Here is a 15,482-nt window from a genome sequence, read left to right as displayed (position 1 = left end):
AAGAGCAGACCGGATACAAACCAGGATAGTTCGTACATTGGCGAATCACAACAGGAGACGATGGGTTGTAAGGTTACACCATACTTGTGTATCTTTGGTAGCCCGTAGAACTGTGGAATTTGGTACCCGGTGGCATGTAGCCGCCAACGTACGGACTTGGTGATCTTCCCTGATCGAAACCAGTTGTAGACAAGGCTGTTCACTTCGGACTCCCATCATTCTAGAATCTTGACAGGCAAGCATGGTTTCGTAGATGGAGGCATCTTCTAAAGTGATAGGGCTTTTGTGTTGTAGTCAGAACGGTTTAATACGACTGTTTGATGGCCTTTGTCTACCGGAAAAATGACTATAGAGTAATCATGTTTTGAGTTGAGGGCAGAGATTTGATGCCAACTGACAAGGAGGTTGTTCCAGAAAATGGAAGTTGAAAGAATAAATGTGTGAAAGAAGAAAAGTTGGTTCTTTGAGCTTGAAGTTGGACAGTAAGAGGATGCTGACTAGTTGTTGGCATCCTTCCCATTTCACCCATTAATTCACTCCAAAAGTTTGTCTAGTTCGATCTTGAATTTATTTAAGCTGTCAACTTCCACGACAGATGGATGTTTGTTCTAGCAACCAACCATCTGCTGGCTAAAGACAAATTTCAGCACATCTATTCTTCAACAGTCTTTCGTCAATTTGAATTTATGTCCCCTCAAGCGACTAATCTGCGCTCATCATCTCATCAGCATTGAGCTTGCGCAAACCATTCAACACCTCAATCAGATCATCCTCGCAGGTGCCACGTCTCCAGACTCTGCAATTTGAAGAACTTAAGCCTTTCTTAGTGACAGCAACCCTTTTTTCCACTAACCAATCTCATTGCCCTTCTCTGTACTGGTTCCAGCAGCTCTACATCACTTCCTAAAATGAGGCCTCCAGACCTCTCTGTATTACTCAAAGTTTGGCTTGACCATTGCCTTATACCAGGCAACAATCACCTCCTTAAACCTGCTAGCAAAATTCCTATAAATCATTTAAATGACCCCATCAGCTACTCTTGCACCCTTTTTGCACTGCTCATAAAACTTCATATCTGACTGCACTATTACCCCCAGGTCTTTTTCATTCTCCACTACCCTCAATGTAGTACCCCACACACCATATCTCAGACAAGAGCAGCAAAGCAAAGGACTCAAAGTAGCAGGAATGCTTTGGTTTGGGGGAGACCCTCCAGTGGCAGTTCTTCTACAAATCAAGATTACATTGTGTGTTATTTGCGCTCTTTTTGCTTGGATATCTTTAGCGGATCATGATACAGCTATAGGGGTATGCTTTTGTGTGTGTGTGTGTGTGTGTGTGTGTGTGTGTGTGTGTGTGTGTGTGTGTGTGTGTGTGTGTGTGTGTGTGTGTGTTGCAAAGGGTACAAAAAGATGAAGCACAAACTTGGAATTCTCTGAAGTTATTTGAGGACTTTGAGAATTGGGTTGTGATACCCTTGAAGGATTAAAATAGAGGTCCATCAAGCACTTAGCCACCCAAGCCCATTCTCTAACATCAGACAGTACAATGATGTTCATCTGCAGCAGAGATCTTTGGTTCTATAAGAAGCTATTGTTGGTGACTCAATTTTCAGGAAATGGGAAATATATTGTGCAAAAAAGACAGGTGTTAAAAGACTGGGTTGTCTCTAAGGGGGCTAAAGTAGATAGCAGCATAGAGCAGCTGTCATCTTTTAAGGATATAAAAGGTGTGTAGAGCAGCTGTCATCTTTTAAAGGGTGTAAAAGGTGATATTGTTGTACATGTTGGCACTAATGATATTAAGGTCTAAGGATTTAATTAACAAGTTCAGAGCAATATTGAGGAAAAATTGCGAGTTATGACTACAATTAAAAGTGTCTGCAATCCTTTCCAGACATGATAGAAGGGAGTATGTGATGAGAGCCTTGTCAGTCAATTCAGCCCTGGAGAGACTGTGCAAGGTTCCTAGGATAGAATTTTCTCAGCTTGGTCTGTGATTGTTAACAGCAGAGCGACTGTTTCTACATAGATTGGATACACTTAATCGAAGGGGGTGCAAGAATATTTGCTGAAGCTATTCAGGCAGTGGTAGGTGGATTGTAAAACTGCTAGCCTTGGTGTGTGGGGGGGGGGGGAAACACAGACTAATACATTAACTGGAGCCACAGGCAGCAGCCTAGGAAGCAATTTTCCATATATTGATTGGATCTTGAATTGGTCAGACACACAGCATGACTTTTGTGGATTTATCAGACAGTTGTTTCCTACAACAGCAAAAGAGGTAACAAGATAAGCAATAGTCTTGATCTCAGTATCAACAATGACCCTTCATGCATTAAGAATCTGCAGAAAAAGACACCACTAGGGTGAAAGTGATCATGTGGGATTTACTTATATATGTAATTACTGTTACAGGCAAGGGAAAGAACTTTTGCTTTTGTAAAGGTGGCTGCAGTAGTCTCAAGCAGTTTTTAAATTTATGTAATGGGACCAACTACTGAAGTTACCAAAGCAAATTCTAAATGGGAAGCATTCAGGGAAGTAATTGTATAGGCATAGACCTAATGTCAGATGAATTGATGAGGCTTGTGGCAGCAAAGAAAAATGCATAGAATAAACTATCAAGTGATACAGAGGCCTACAATAGATATAAATTAGTCATCAATTAAGTCACAAAGGAATTTAGGCAAGCTAAGGCATTTTACCAGAAATCTCTGACAAAGAAAAACAGCAAAGACTTCTTTATTTATGTAAACAGTAGAATGAAAGTATTGAATCACATTGGTCCACTAGATATGATTGGATTAACTGTTGATGATCATGCTCAGGTTGCTCACGAACTGAATGAATTTTTTGCATGTACATTTGCAAATAAGGAATTTTGTAGAGATGGGAATGCCTGAAGTGACTCAAATTCTGTTGAGTCACTGAATGATTTTATGATAACTGAGAGGAAAGTGGAGGAGAAAATGTTGAACCTAAATGTAAATAAGGCATATGAGGTGGATAGGATCTCTCCAGTTATATTAAAGGAGGGAGCAGAAGAGTTAAAGCAAACCTTATAATCATAGTTATTCTCATAATCATGAATATTCATAATTATGAGAATACCCATAATTATGATATTTCTCAATTCAGGGGAGGTTTCTATGGACTGCAGATGTATATCTCCAATTCAAAAAGAGGGATTAAAGGGGTGACATGAGTAGTAGTAGTTGTAGTTGCATGTGATGCAAGAAAGCAAGTGTATGAGCTTATGCAGCATCAGCAAAAAAAAAAATAAAATAAAAAATAACACCATTCCCTCCAAATGCCTGTCCAGTTCCTCCTTAAATTTATTTAACTTAAATTCAAATTGAGGAAAGACAGATGTAGGATAGACGTGCGGAAATTTGCCTTTAGCCAGCGGGTGGTTGGTTGGTGGAACAGACTTCCATCCCTTGTCGTGGAAGTTGATAGCCTAAATAAGTTTAAGGCTCAGCTGGATAGGTATTTCGAACGAACAGAGGGGTGAAGTGGAAGTGGTTATTTTTTATTTATTTATTTTATTTATTTTTTTTTTGGCTGATGCTGCATAAGCTTGCTTTCTTGCATCAAATGCCTCTACTAATGCTAACTTATCAACTTCTACAACGACAGATGGAAGTTTGTTCCAGCAATTAACCACCCGCTGGCTAAAGGCAAATTTTCGCACATCTATTCTACATCTGTCTTTTCTTAATTTGAATTTATGCCCCCTTAGGTTCGTAATCTGAACAACTGGAAGGATTCCATCAGAATTCAGCGTGCTCAACCTATTCAAGGCCTTGAATGAGTTGAGCACGTAATTATAGATCTGTTAGCGTGACTTCTGTTTTAGGGAAAAAAGTGGTCAGTGGGTAAGGAAGTAATGCAGGGTCATCTGGACATGTATGCAGTTATACTACAGTCACAGCATGAATTTTTTAAGGGGAAATCTTGTGTGGACAAGCTAATTGATATTATGTCACAATAATAAAGGAACTTGATGCAAAAAAAAAACTTGGGCATCATATACTTAATTTCAGAAAAGCTTTTGATTCTGTTGCACATAAAAAAACTTCAGTACAAATTGGGGCAATTTTGTCATTATGAGCAGGATAAAGGGATGGTTGAGTGGGTGATGATAGAGTGGTGGTAAGAGACCAGAATTATTGACTACTGTTTGGACAAGAAGCAAATTTTGTACTCTTCTGTTTGTTCAGATTTAAGTTTGGACTGATTAATAACTGTTTTACAATTGTTGCAAGCTTTAGTGTAGGCAGAAAATGCAACTGGAGATTTCAACACATGCCAATTGTGATATGGTACATTCTTACCTTAGCACATTAGTTGGAAAACCAAGGTTTAGATAAGGATGAGATTTTAGGATGGGATGCAGAATATAGGATTTCATCCCTACTAGTGTAGTGGGGTGAAATTCTTTTATTATCACTGTCTGAGCAAATATTGGGTTTGGAACATTTAAAACAGTAATCCAGCCAAAGAAAAGAAGAATATAAATCATGCAGATCATCCCATTTTGCATTTTTGTAATGCCAAATAGCACAAGACTTGATGCCCATGAGAGGAGTGAAAGAGAGAAATCTATTGGAGAAGAAATCACCAAGTTGTGATCTGAAGAGCTTAGATTGGTTGATTGTTTACCTCAAAGATTTTTTGGTATCAAAAAGTTTGAGTGTTGGAATGTGATTTGGATTGTCTGGTGTTCTGGTCGGTAAACGAACGAGCTGTATGTGGTTGTTAGTAATTGTGAAAAGGCTTGGCATCTTGACCAGCCAGAGTTGTGAACATTAAAATCACAAAGGAGAACCTCACTGTTTGGAAAGTCAAGAGAAAGTAGTTTCATATGGTTCCATGTGATTGTTGGAGTTGAGAGAATGATCTGTTGCATCACAGATGAATCTGACAGAATGGGACAGAAAAAGTTAAGCCAGAGGAGATTGAAGAAAGGAAATTCCAAGTTAGGAAGTCTCAGACAAGGAATATCTGAGTGAACATATACACAAGTGCCACCTCTGTAGTGAATGGATCATAGATCACGCAGCTGAGATGAGTAGTAGTTGAGGCATTCAATGGTTGAGACTCTGTCAGAAATAAATTAAGATGCGCCTGGTAGAGTGTGAGTGAAAATGGACATCACTGATATTGGAACTGAGACCACATATATTTGTGGAAGAAATGACAAAGTTTTTGTGAGGCATAGATCTTTTTGCAAATAAGTTTTCTATTGCTTGACTATTCATGATGCATTCAGTAGATAAAATAAAAGTGAAGGGAATACATCTTAATGAAATTTTTGGATATGATACTCACATGCACAAGGAATATCCATCTCTTTGACATAACGTGGCCTTGTCCATATCCCCTGCATGTACAATACTTGGACTATCTCCAATCATTAGCTGACAAAGTAGAGGCATCGAGATTATACACTATCTTATCTGGATGTCTCCTAGAGAGTTACCAATAGGTTTGGTCTGATGGACTATGTAGTAGTCAGCTTGCAAAAAATGTTCTTGAGCTATACCCTCAAAATGTAAGGAATATTGGATCTTGGCAGGATGGCTGTCATAGCTTCAAGACAAAACCCATAGTACAAAATGAAAAGAGTTGAGGTTACTACAGATTTGCTCCGGAGATCAAACATGGATTTCATTGCTTCAGGCTTCCTGTAAGCAAAGTGGTGTTGTACTAGACAATGAGAATCATCTAATACCAGTATCACACAGGTGAGCAGCATTCCTCTGTGTGATGTGGATGCTACTCCTTGCCCCCCCCCCCACTTACATTGGTTTACACTTAGGGACATTCCCAGTATATTAGGTATAGTGTTTCTCTCCTTGCACGGGGGGGTGGGGGGTATACCCAGGATTACTAACTGTTCGAATTAACATTGAAGGTAAGTACAAAATTTGGTTTTTGAAGAATGATCGGACTTCCAAAATTTGTCCACTTTACTCACAAATAAGACCTGAATATCAGTTCCATCAGCATTTTAAGGCATTCTGAGATAGCAAGTTCTAACCTGTCATACCTGGAAGAATGTCTCTGATTCAGGCTATTAGTGTAATCGTATCAATAAAAGTTCTTTCTTCTCTTCTATTTAGGTGTATCCTGGTTCTATATAAAGTCTTGTTTGTTAATAAGTGCAGAAAATGCTGAAAAATTTATCTTGTGATTTCTATCCTGCTGAAAAATTCTATCCATGTAGTCTCTCCAACCCTGTTTTGATTGACAAGGTTCTTATCATAAACTGTCTGTCTGTCTGTGTAAAATTTGGTTGTCTCTATTCTATATTGTTGGTAGCCACATTCATAACAATATGATATTTGTGTCCGTAAAAAAGATAACTGTTCCACAGTATCATTACCTTAAGCTCCTGCAGACATATCCTGTTCCCTCTGTCCGTTTTGCATAATATATTCTGTGTTTCAACAAGAATTAACTACCTCTTGTGAGATCAGTACCTTCTGTTCTTGGTAACCCTGCCATACAGTCAGATGTATGATTGATGGCTCTAGAATTGGGTTGGGAAACTTCTTACTTGATTAGTCTCTGATTTAATTCAATTGTGTTCACTAGCCTTTTCGGCTAAGGTAAAGAAAGCCAACATGAGAACCACAGCAAACTTTGGGAAACTTACCTTACCAGACAAACCGGTTTGCCACTACCTCAGTTTTTCTCTGCATTCTCAGTCTAGCCGGATGGGTAAAATGCCTGCCTGGCAACCCAAAGGTCGCGGGTTTGAATCCCACCTCAGGCTTGGATCAGAGTTTTTTTTTTTTTTTTTGGTAGTTGTTGGCGCATCAGCTTCTGTGGCCATAATGCACCTCCCAAGGTTTTTGCAGTACTTTGATCCAAGCCTGAGGCAGAATTCTAACTCGCGACCTTTGGGTTACTAGGCAGGCACTTTACCCACCTGGCTAGCCTGGTCGGTTTGAATCAGAGTAAATGCAAAAACTTGGAGGTGCATTATGGCCACAGAAGCCGATGCGCCAACAACTAACAAAAAAAAAAAAAAAAAAAAGCATTCTCGGTAAACAGACTGTGTGTTTATTAGTAGCGGCAGTAGAAGTCAAGAACTATATATTGATTGATATGTAGATGTGACAGACGATGTAATGTGATTAGTTTTTTGTAATTATCAGAAGCAGATTATTGGAGTTCATGAGTGTTTTTGCTATTGAAAACCATATTAATGATTTCTTTGTATATTTTTAAGGTTAGGTTTCCTAACCTAACCTAACCTTAAAGGATAGGTTAGGAAAAAAAGAGGTTTCTTTATTTTTCATTATATTTCATAACCTGACTAAATGTTAGGTTAGGAAAATAGGAAAAGGTTTCTTACATAACTTTAAAGGATATGTTATGAAATAATAGGAAAAGAAAGAAATATTCTTTATATATATATATCATAATGTCAGTGAATCACTTAACGCAGGGGTTCACATCTGGTGCATATGGGCTTGGCACACCCAGGGTCCTGAGCTGGATATCATCATTCTTCTCTTTCTTGGTGATTCCCTTCTACTTCTGACTCACTCTCTCTTGCAGGGTAACTTGGGAATTTTTTTTTTTTTTTTTTTTTTTTTGGCTGGTACAGCATAAGCTTCAGGCTTCCTTGCACCATATGGCTAATAATAATAAAATAAATAAAAAATAATAAACGCTATGACGTTATCGTCTGTTACGCCTATATGTCAATCAATATATTGTTATCAACTTCTACTGCCAATACCGATAACATGCACTGTCTGTTTACCTAGAATGCAGGGAGAAACTGCGGTGGTGGCAAGCCAGTTTGTCCAGTAAGTTTCCTGTAGTTTTCCATGGTTCTCGTGTTGGCTTTCTTTACCTTTGTTGCCTTTTCTTCAAGCACACTTAACTTTTTACATCAAAACACCAAATTATGTTTTGTGTAAAATTAGCATGGTTTATTAAACGCCTTTCTTGTTCTCTCTGCTGAGTACTCTATTGGAAGTCAATTGTAGGTTAACACTAGATGCATACATTAAAACTGCATCTGCTATCATTCCAGGTCAGTATGGTTGATTCTAGTTGAAGAAGGCTCTGCTTCATGCTTACATGATGACAAAATCAGTCCAATGCCTACATAAAGAATCCCATAAATAGTATTTCTCAAAAATCTTTCCTTAGGAAACTATTAGTTCCATTTCAAATTGGCATATAATGTGGTTTCTGTGATTTCTTTCAGTTTCTCTGACAAATTGTTCCTAAAATGGGGAGGATCTTTATGGTTCCTTCTGTTTGTTGATAGCTTTCTTGATGTCTCTTAATCTGTTTATGTATATTAATGTTAGCAGTTATCTGTTATCTTGTATCCTTAAGTTTTGTCTGTTTTCATTTCCCTCCTTTCAGGAAATATTTAAATGGTGCAACCTTTATATTTCCAAAAATATTGTTGATAGTTTTCACTCATTCTCATGAGGTAGTAAATTTCAAAGTTTTTATATTACTGCTTTTTTTTTTTTTTTATATAATGTTTATGTAAATTGGCTCAATTCATTGTATTAATTTTTTTTTAAATGTTCCATTATTTATGATGATTTTAAATCATTATGGAGATATTAGTATTAATATCTCCATGATAATTTTACTCAACTTTTAGGCTCAAATGTATGTTGACTTCTGAAAATAAGGATGCCCCATAAATCTTGAACCATAGGGAACTGATACAAAATATGTTCAGTTTGTGCATCAGTGTTCTTTAACATGCTTGGCATTGCTTATTTTATAATTGAGATAGTCCTATGTGTACAAGTCCAAGTGTAATGTTGGGATCATGGTTTCCATTCCACTAATCCCCATCTTCAAATCCTTCATTTAGGGAATTATTCATTTAGCCATTCTCTGTAATAAGTAGGTATTGCCATCTTGCTGGAATCATATTAGATATTTTCCATTGCTTGGAAAAGCTTCATTCTGCAACTTATTAAGGTAACCTCCCAATTACTGTTTCTGGAAGAATAAGCCAATTATTTGGTCCTTCTAGAGACACACCATTTCTTAAGATAGTTACCATCTTGCCTCTTAGTCAATCTAATCCTGTAAAAACTTTGACTAGTAGTGTGTGCACGTGCGCATGCATGCATTAATCTCACCTGAAACCTCATTACTGAAAAGCATGGTTGTTTTGAAATTAAGATTTTCTTCTCTAGGTGCAGTTTTTTTTTTTTCTTTTCTTTTCTTTTTTTTTTGTTTCCCCCTTCCCTCTCTCACAGGACTCCATGTATTAATCAGAATCATGCTCACTCAGTGTATGTAGAATATGGAGTTTGTAAATATGCCATTGATTTTTCTTCAAAATATAGAGAATACTGGAATTTGACACTTCAGTTTCCATCATAGATATGTGACAAGACTTGTTTGGGCCAAGTGCAAACTTTGTAAGCACTGCTATTATTGCTTTATCTGAAATTCTCTATCCATTGTTAAGATCCATTGTTGTTGTTTTTTTCTTTTTTTTTTTTTTTGTATATCTATTACTAATTTCACCAGCACCTTTCACACAAAATATGGCTAATATATTCAATGCATGTCACCCAGTATGGATGATATGCATTGAGCAAATTTTCAACTTCACTGATGAAAATCTCCATACAGTAGAATTATTTCCACACATTTATCTTTATTCACTCTCATCAGTCACACCTGCACCAAAGAAAAACCATAAACAAACAGTATAACCCGTGGTTCCAGACTTATGGACTTCCTGCAGTTAGCAAGTGTTGTTGAATGTGTTTGATATATTTTTGATATTTAAATCTGTATCTCATTTGTATTTTAGAATCTTTCCATTCCTGATTTAGACAAGCTTCCTACTCCACAGACAGAAAGTGAGGCCAAGAAAGCATTATCAAAACCCCAAAGGTAAATTTTTGTTATTACTTGTTAGGTTTTTAAAAAGAATTAAGTGTTAAGTCATTTCTAGTATTTCTACCACTAGTATATTTATATTGTTTTGTATGTGCATAACAAAAAAATTACCGTAGTTTACCATATTCTACAAACTAAATTGTTCTCATTTAAGAAAATGAAAGGTTTTTTTTTTTTAAATATAAATTGCAAAATTTGATTTCCTTCTTTGTATACTAGTTAAGTTTTCTTTCCCCCCATAAAAAAAAATAACTGTTCCACAGTATCAGTATCTTAAGCTCCTGCAGACATATCCTGGTCTTGTTCCCCTTGTTTGTTTTGCATAATATATTCTCTGCATGCTTACAGCAAGAATAACTATGTGGGATCAGTACCTTCTGTTCTTGGTAACCTTGCCATACCGCCAGATGTATGATCATCACTGCCTCAGGGGTTATTTTAACAATTGTGCCCAAAATTATGTAGCAACAAAGTTGGCATTAGAAAATTTCAAGTATTATTACCATTTTATAACATCAATAAAGGCTGTTTACTTGTTTTAGTTGTTTTTTTATATGGCACATGAAAGTTTTCTTATTTCAGTTGTTTGGTCAGATAAAGTTCACCATTGCTGCACTATAAATAGTCTACTGACCTGAAACACTTAGATTCACAGTCTGAATGGACTGAGTCACTTTGGTATTAATCTTAAACAACCTCTTATGTCTGTGGTGCTACAGAGACCAAGTTTCATCAGATTGGACAGTCCTATGCCTTGCTATGCTGTCTTAATTTTCTTCATCATGGGCTCAAGAGTCTCCATTTCACTTGTTCTGAGTGCAAAGAGTTGTGTGCTGGAGGGTTCTAGCAGACAATCTCACCTGACACCTCATCACTGAAAAGCATGGTTGTTTTGAAATTAAGATTTTCTTCTCTAGGTGCAGTTTTTTTTTTTCCCCCTTTCCTCTCTCGCAGGACTCCATGTATTAATCAGAATCATGCTTACTCAGTGCATGTAAAATATGGAGTTTGTAAATATGCCATTGATTTTTCTTCAAAATATAGAGAATACTGGAATTTGACACTTCAGTTTCCATCATAGATATGTGACAAGACTTGTTTGGGCCAATTGCAAACTTTGTAAGCACTGCTATTATTGCTTTATACAAAATTCTCTATCCATTGTTAAGATCTGGATCAAATGGAGTTGGCTCTGTTAGAATAAAAAAAAAAGTGTGCGTGTGTGTATGTGTGTGCACTTGCATGTTTTCATCACTGCGGTAGGACAAAACAATTGAGAATTGTATCAGCTGAGATCATCAGGGCCCCTTTGTGTTTGTCAGAGAATCAGGACATACACTGAAACAAACATCAAGATAGGTACCATCAGTGGTCGAAGCTTAAATGGCAAAGAAATAGAACTAACATATACTGAAGAGGGAATGATGAAATTTGTCAGTGACCTATAGCCCAGTTGAAGGCTCAGAAAAAAATGAAGTAGAAAAATCATCTTAGAAAAATAAATAGTATTGGTTGGAAATATAAATAGCTTAGCAAGAATGCATATATCTTACATATATCTACAGAAACTTTAGAAAAATTTGTAAAGAAAGGTAAATTAAGAAATAAATGGTAAGAGACTATGCTATTGTGTAAGCCATGTTTTTTTAATTACATATAGTTTTTCAGCATAAAGATATAAAGCTTTGTCTTTAAATGGAGGAAGCTTAATAGAAACAATAAAGTCACAATTGACCACTGTTATACAAGGGGATATTAAACAACTGGTTCAAGATGTAAGAAACACAAAACAAGAATTTTTTTTTAAAATTAATTCTTTCTTTAACAATAGTTGTTTTGCAATATCCATATCGAATACTTCTATCATGTGTCAAATGGAAATTGCTGTATGCAGTTCTCTTATGAATCACAAGTGAATTGCTTTCATAGCCTGTGGACATATATTTAAAGTTGATAGCCATATCAACTTTAAATATAAATTTAAAGTATTTAAATTTAAATACTTTAAATACTGATGATTCTTTTCTTTTTTCTTGATGTAAGGAATCTCAAATTAAAACTTGGTACATTGCTACAAGAGTTTTGAGTCCCTGAAGAAACAGGTGCTTGTCCTAGAGAAAAAAAACTGGGAACTCATCAGGATCTCAGCTATCTAGTACATACCAGGTGATGCACCCCCAGTTTGGACTGTAGAACAGAATAGTCTAAGTGCATATTACTCTATTCCAATGGATTTTATTTTGTTAGGAGACTCCATTGTCAGGGAAATGGGTAACATTTTGTGTAATAAGGACAGATAGACTAGAGGAAGTCTCTGCTGGAAGCAACGATTAGATGTCACCAACAGATTGTTCGATTTTAAGGGTGTTAAAGGGATCATATTATTCATATAAGGCCTAATGATATTATGCACACATGAACTGATGATATTTTGGATAAATATTGGACTATACAGCAGGCCCTCATTATAACGCGGTTTGCTTTATGCTAATTCGCTATAACACTGTTCTTATATTATAACCTGTATCTCACTATAACACTGTCAAGACTCACTGTAATGCTATTTTACTAGCATACAGATTGAATTTTTGGCAAATCCTGCTTCAGTCCAGTCCATTTTTAAGCTCTTTTTTTTTTTTTTTTTTTTTTGTTGCAAAAGGAGAAAATAGCCACCATGAAATTAACTACAGTAATTATTTTTATAATTTCTACTCTATGTACAAAATTGAAACTTTCAATATGTTCTATTTTCTTGGTGTGGATAGTTTCAAGGGAGAAATTCTTTTTTAGTACACAAGCTGAAAAAATTTACTATCCAGTGTCATATGCTGTTACAAAGTCTGCATTTTCTGTTCTGACCTGTAATAGAAAGATACTGTATACCCTATTGAGAAATAAATTTACTCCCTATTTCTTCTTTTGTTTTACTGTGGGAACTATAACATGCTAAAGGTTTTTCACACAATCAATCCCATGAGTGCGAAATGCGGTGCTGTTTCTTGTATTCTCTTGTCTTCTGAACTCCTCTGACTGTGTGGTCATCCTGAAGTACATAAAATTTGTTTTACTGTCCAAATGGCCTTATGTACTCCATTCTGTCTTCTAAGCTGCATTGCCCTGAGATTATCCCCTTTGGGAATATTGACAAATACATCTATTAGAAGCAGTTTACATTCCCCCACCGTAGCGAATTACTTTCGGTAACATAAAGGGTAACTTCCCTGTTTGATTTTATTGTATGGGACTTCTTAGAATAAAGCACCTATTGTTACTGTCTTCACGCCACTTGACATTATTTCCAGATGGAATATTGACAAGTACTTTCCATCCATTTGAAGCAGAAAAAATTTCCATGACTCGCACCATAATTGATTACAGTACTTTTCTTGCAATAAACAACCATTCGATTTTACCGTGCGGTAAAATCGAACTTTTCATATAAATAAAACATTTGTCACAGTCTTCAGCTCACTTGCCAGAGGAATTCTAGATATCATTCAGTGCATACGGTGTTAGATATATGGACAGTTTACTGTACTCGAACATCATATCACAATCAGTGCAATGCAGTTACATTTGCAGAGTTATGGTGGATAAGAATGGAAAAGCAACAATGTCTGGACATGGTACAAAGATTGGAAAGGTAAGAAAAACATTGAGTTTGAACAATCTTAGCGAGAGGATGCTAAGATGAGCTAGCTATTTTAATAGAGCCAATAAAAAAAAGGCGTGTGATAGATATAGGGTGACAAAAAGTAATGGAGCCTATAACAGCAACAAATTGATATGTAATAGTACCAAAAATGTAAGGATGGTAGGGGCAGATTATAGGAAATCACTGTCCAAGAGAGCAAAGGGTAGGGCCAAAGAGTTAGGAATGCATAAAAAGCAGAACAAATCAGATCAGGCCATTGTATATTGGATTTGGGAAAGTCTTAGATAACTCAGCTGATGTTGCAGATCAGTTGAACAGGTACTTGGCACTTATAGATTAAAGACTTTTCATAGTGAGGAGAAACTCCTGGAGGTATTGGCAGGTACTTAGTAATTTTGAGGTAAGTGGCAAGGAGTGCGTTGAACCACTAAGGTTAACTATATGGGCATCATTGGACTTGGGAGTAATTCTCTTGAATTGGAGAAGTGATAATATATCAGCAATACATTTCTAAGAGGCAGTTCTAAGAATGAAGTGGGTAACTACCAACAAGTCAGTCTGACTTCATTGGAGGTAAAATCATGGAAATAGTGATCAAGAGAGTGCAATACAAGATCATTTAATCAACTTAGTTGGTCAGTCATGTCTGTGATAATGTAATTGTATTTAATTATGCTTTTTTCAGCTTGCCAGGTATAGAATACATACATAATACAAATTACCCTCAAATGCTTGGGTCCTTGACAGTATAGTGGTTTCATCACTTGTCACTCTTTTGGAGAGGTGTGGGATCCATGACAGTAGAAATTTCCATGGTCCTCTTCACTCATGGCTGTAGTTAACCAGTCTTGGGTGAGTGAGTAGGAATTTTTCTCAGTGTCATTCCACGTTTATTGGCTTACAGACATAATATACAGCAACACAGTATGATCTAAGTTGCTATGTGCTTAACTTTCACAAAACTAGAATTTTTAAAAATATGCCATGTGCTATGCCCCAGGGATGCCAGATTTATGAGGTTTTACTGTATTCTTAAATTTTCTTTTTTGATATAATTAATGCATTCTAATTAATAAGCCTCATTTATTGCAGCTCTTATTAAAATACATTTTTTTTTGTGAAACTTGTTGCATTTTCCAGATGTCAATTTATAAACATTAGCGGGTATGTATTATGTGCATGTTGCCATACATGACGTACACACTCAGTACCTTTGTACAGTAATGAGAGAGAGAGAGAGAGAGAGAGAGAGAGAGAGAGAGAGGGAGGTTCACATAAAAAAAGAAAAAAGTTAAATCATCAGCTGTTCCCCAACATAGGAAAGTAGATGTGGGGGAACTGTAGAGTCGTGATACCAAATTGAAATATGTTTCAATCAAAAGACACGGCTGGTAGTTAGTTACAAGGGGAACCACACAGTTATACTGTACAACTGATGAGATGATCACAAATAAAGGTCTGCATGAATAAGTAATCTTGCCATCATTGTAGGTAGGATCCCAGAACCAGGTATCAGCATTCAAAACATAATGATTATAATACTATAGTACAAATGAAACAAGAATTAAACTTGTTGATGGGTGAAAGATTTGATTGAAACATAAGTGGAGATATTGTGAAATACTGCAGGATATTACAATATTCCCATGTAAAGTGTAAAATGTGTTAATTGTCTGATGGCACCAGGGGTTTTCCCCATCTCCACGTTGTATTCTTTGTAAGTGACACAGAACTCTGTGGAGGCCCGAGATTTAAAAAGTGTGTGGGGAGTGGTTTGTTGTGTAGTGTTAAGTTCTGTTGTTTCTCTGACCATTTAGACATTGGGACCACCTTTGTCCACACTTTGCCACAAGGAGGCAGGTCAGGCACCCAGTAGATTATTTAATTACTCTTGCAGGTCCTGCCAC

At 36.5% G+C, this 15,482-nt stretch overlaps 1 protein-coding gene across 3 annotated transcripts in view; it reads left to right on the top strand.

Annotated features, from left to right (window-relative positions):
• Positions 1 to 15,482, top strand: part of LOC150088207 (uncharacterized) — a 376,069-nt gene that overhangs the window by 271,144 nt on the left and 89,443 nt on the right. For all 3 annotated transcript variants that reach the window (XM_090369384.1, XM_090369385.1, XM_090369386.1), the window contains one exon: positions 9,832 to 9,914. In XM_090369384.1, coding sequence (XP_090225510.1) covers positions 9,832 to 9,914 — 83 coding nt within the window. The remainder of the gene's footprint in view (positions 1 to 9,831; positions 9,915 to 15,482) is intronic.

This window comes from Mastigoproctus giganteus, chromosome 3, assembly GCF_048544385.1.
Source record: "Mastigoproctus giganteus isolate SK-2022 chromosome 3, ASM4854438v1, whole genome shotgun sequence".
Taxonomy (NCBI): domain Eukaryota; kingdom Metazoa; phylum Arthropoda; class Arachnida; order Uropygi; family Thelyphonidae; genus Mastigoproctus; species Mastigoproctus giganteus.
This window is presented reverse-complemented; position numbering and strand designations above follow the sequence as displayed.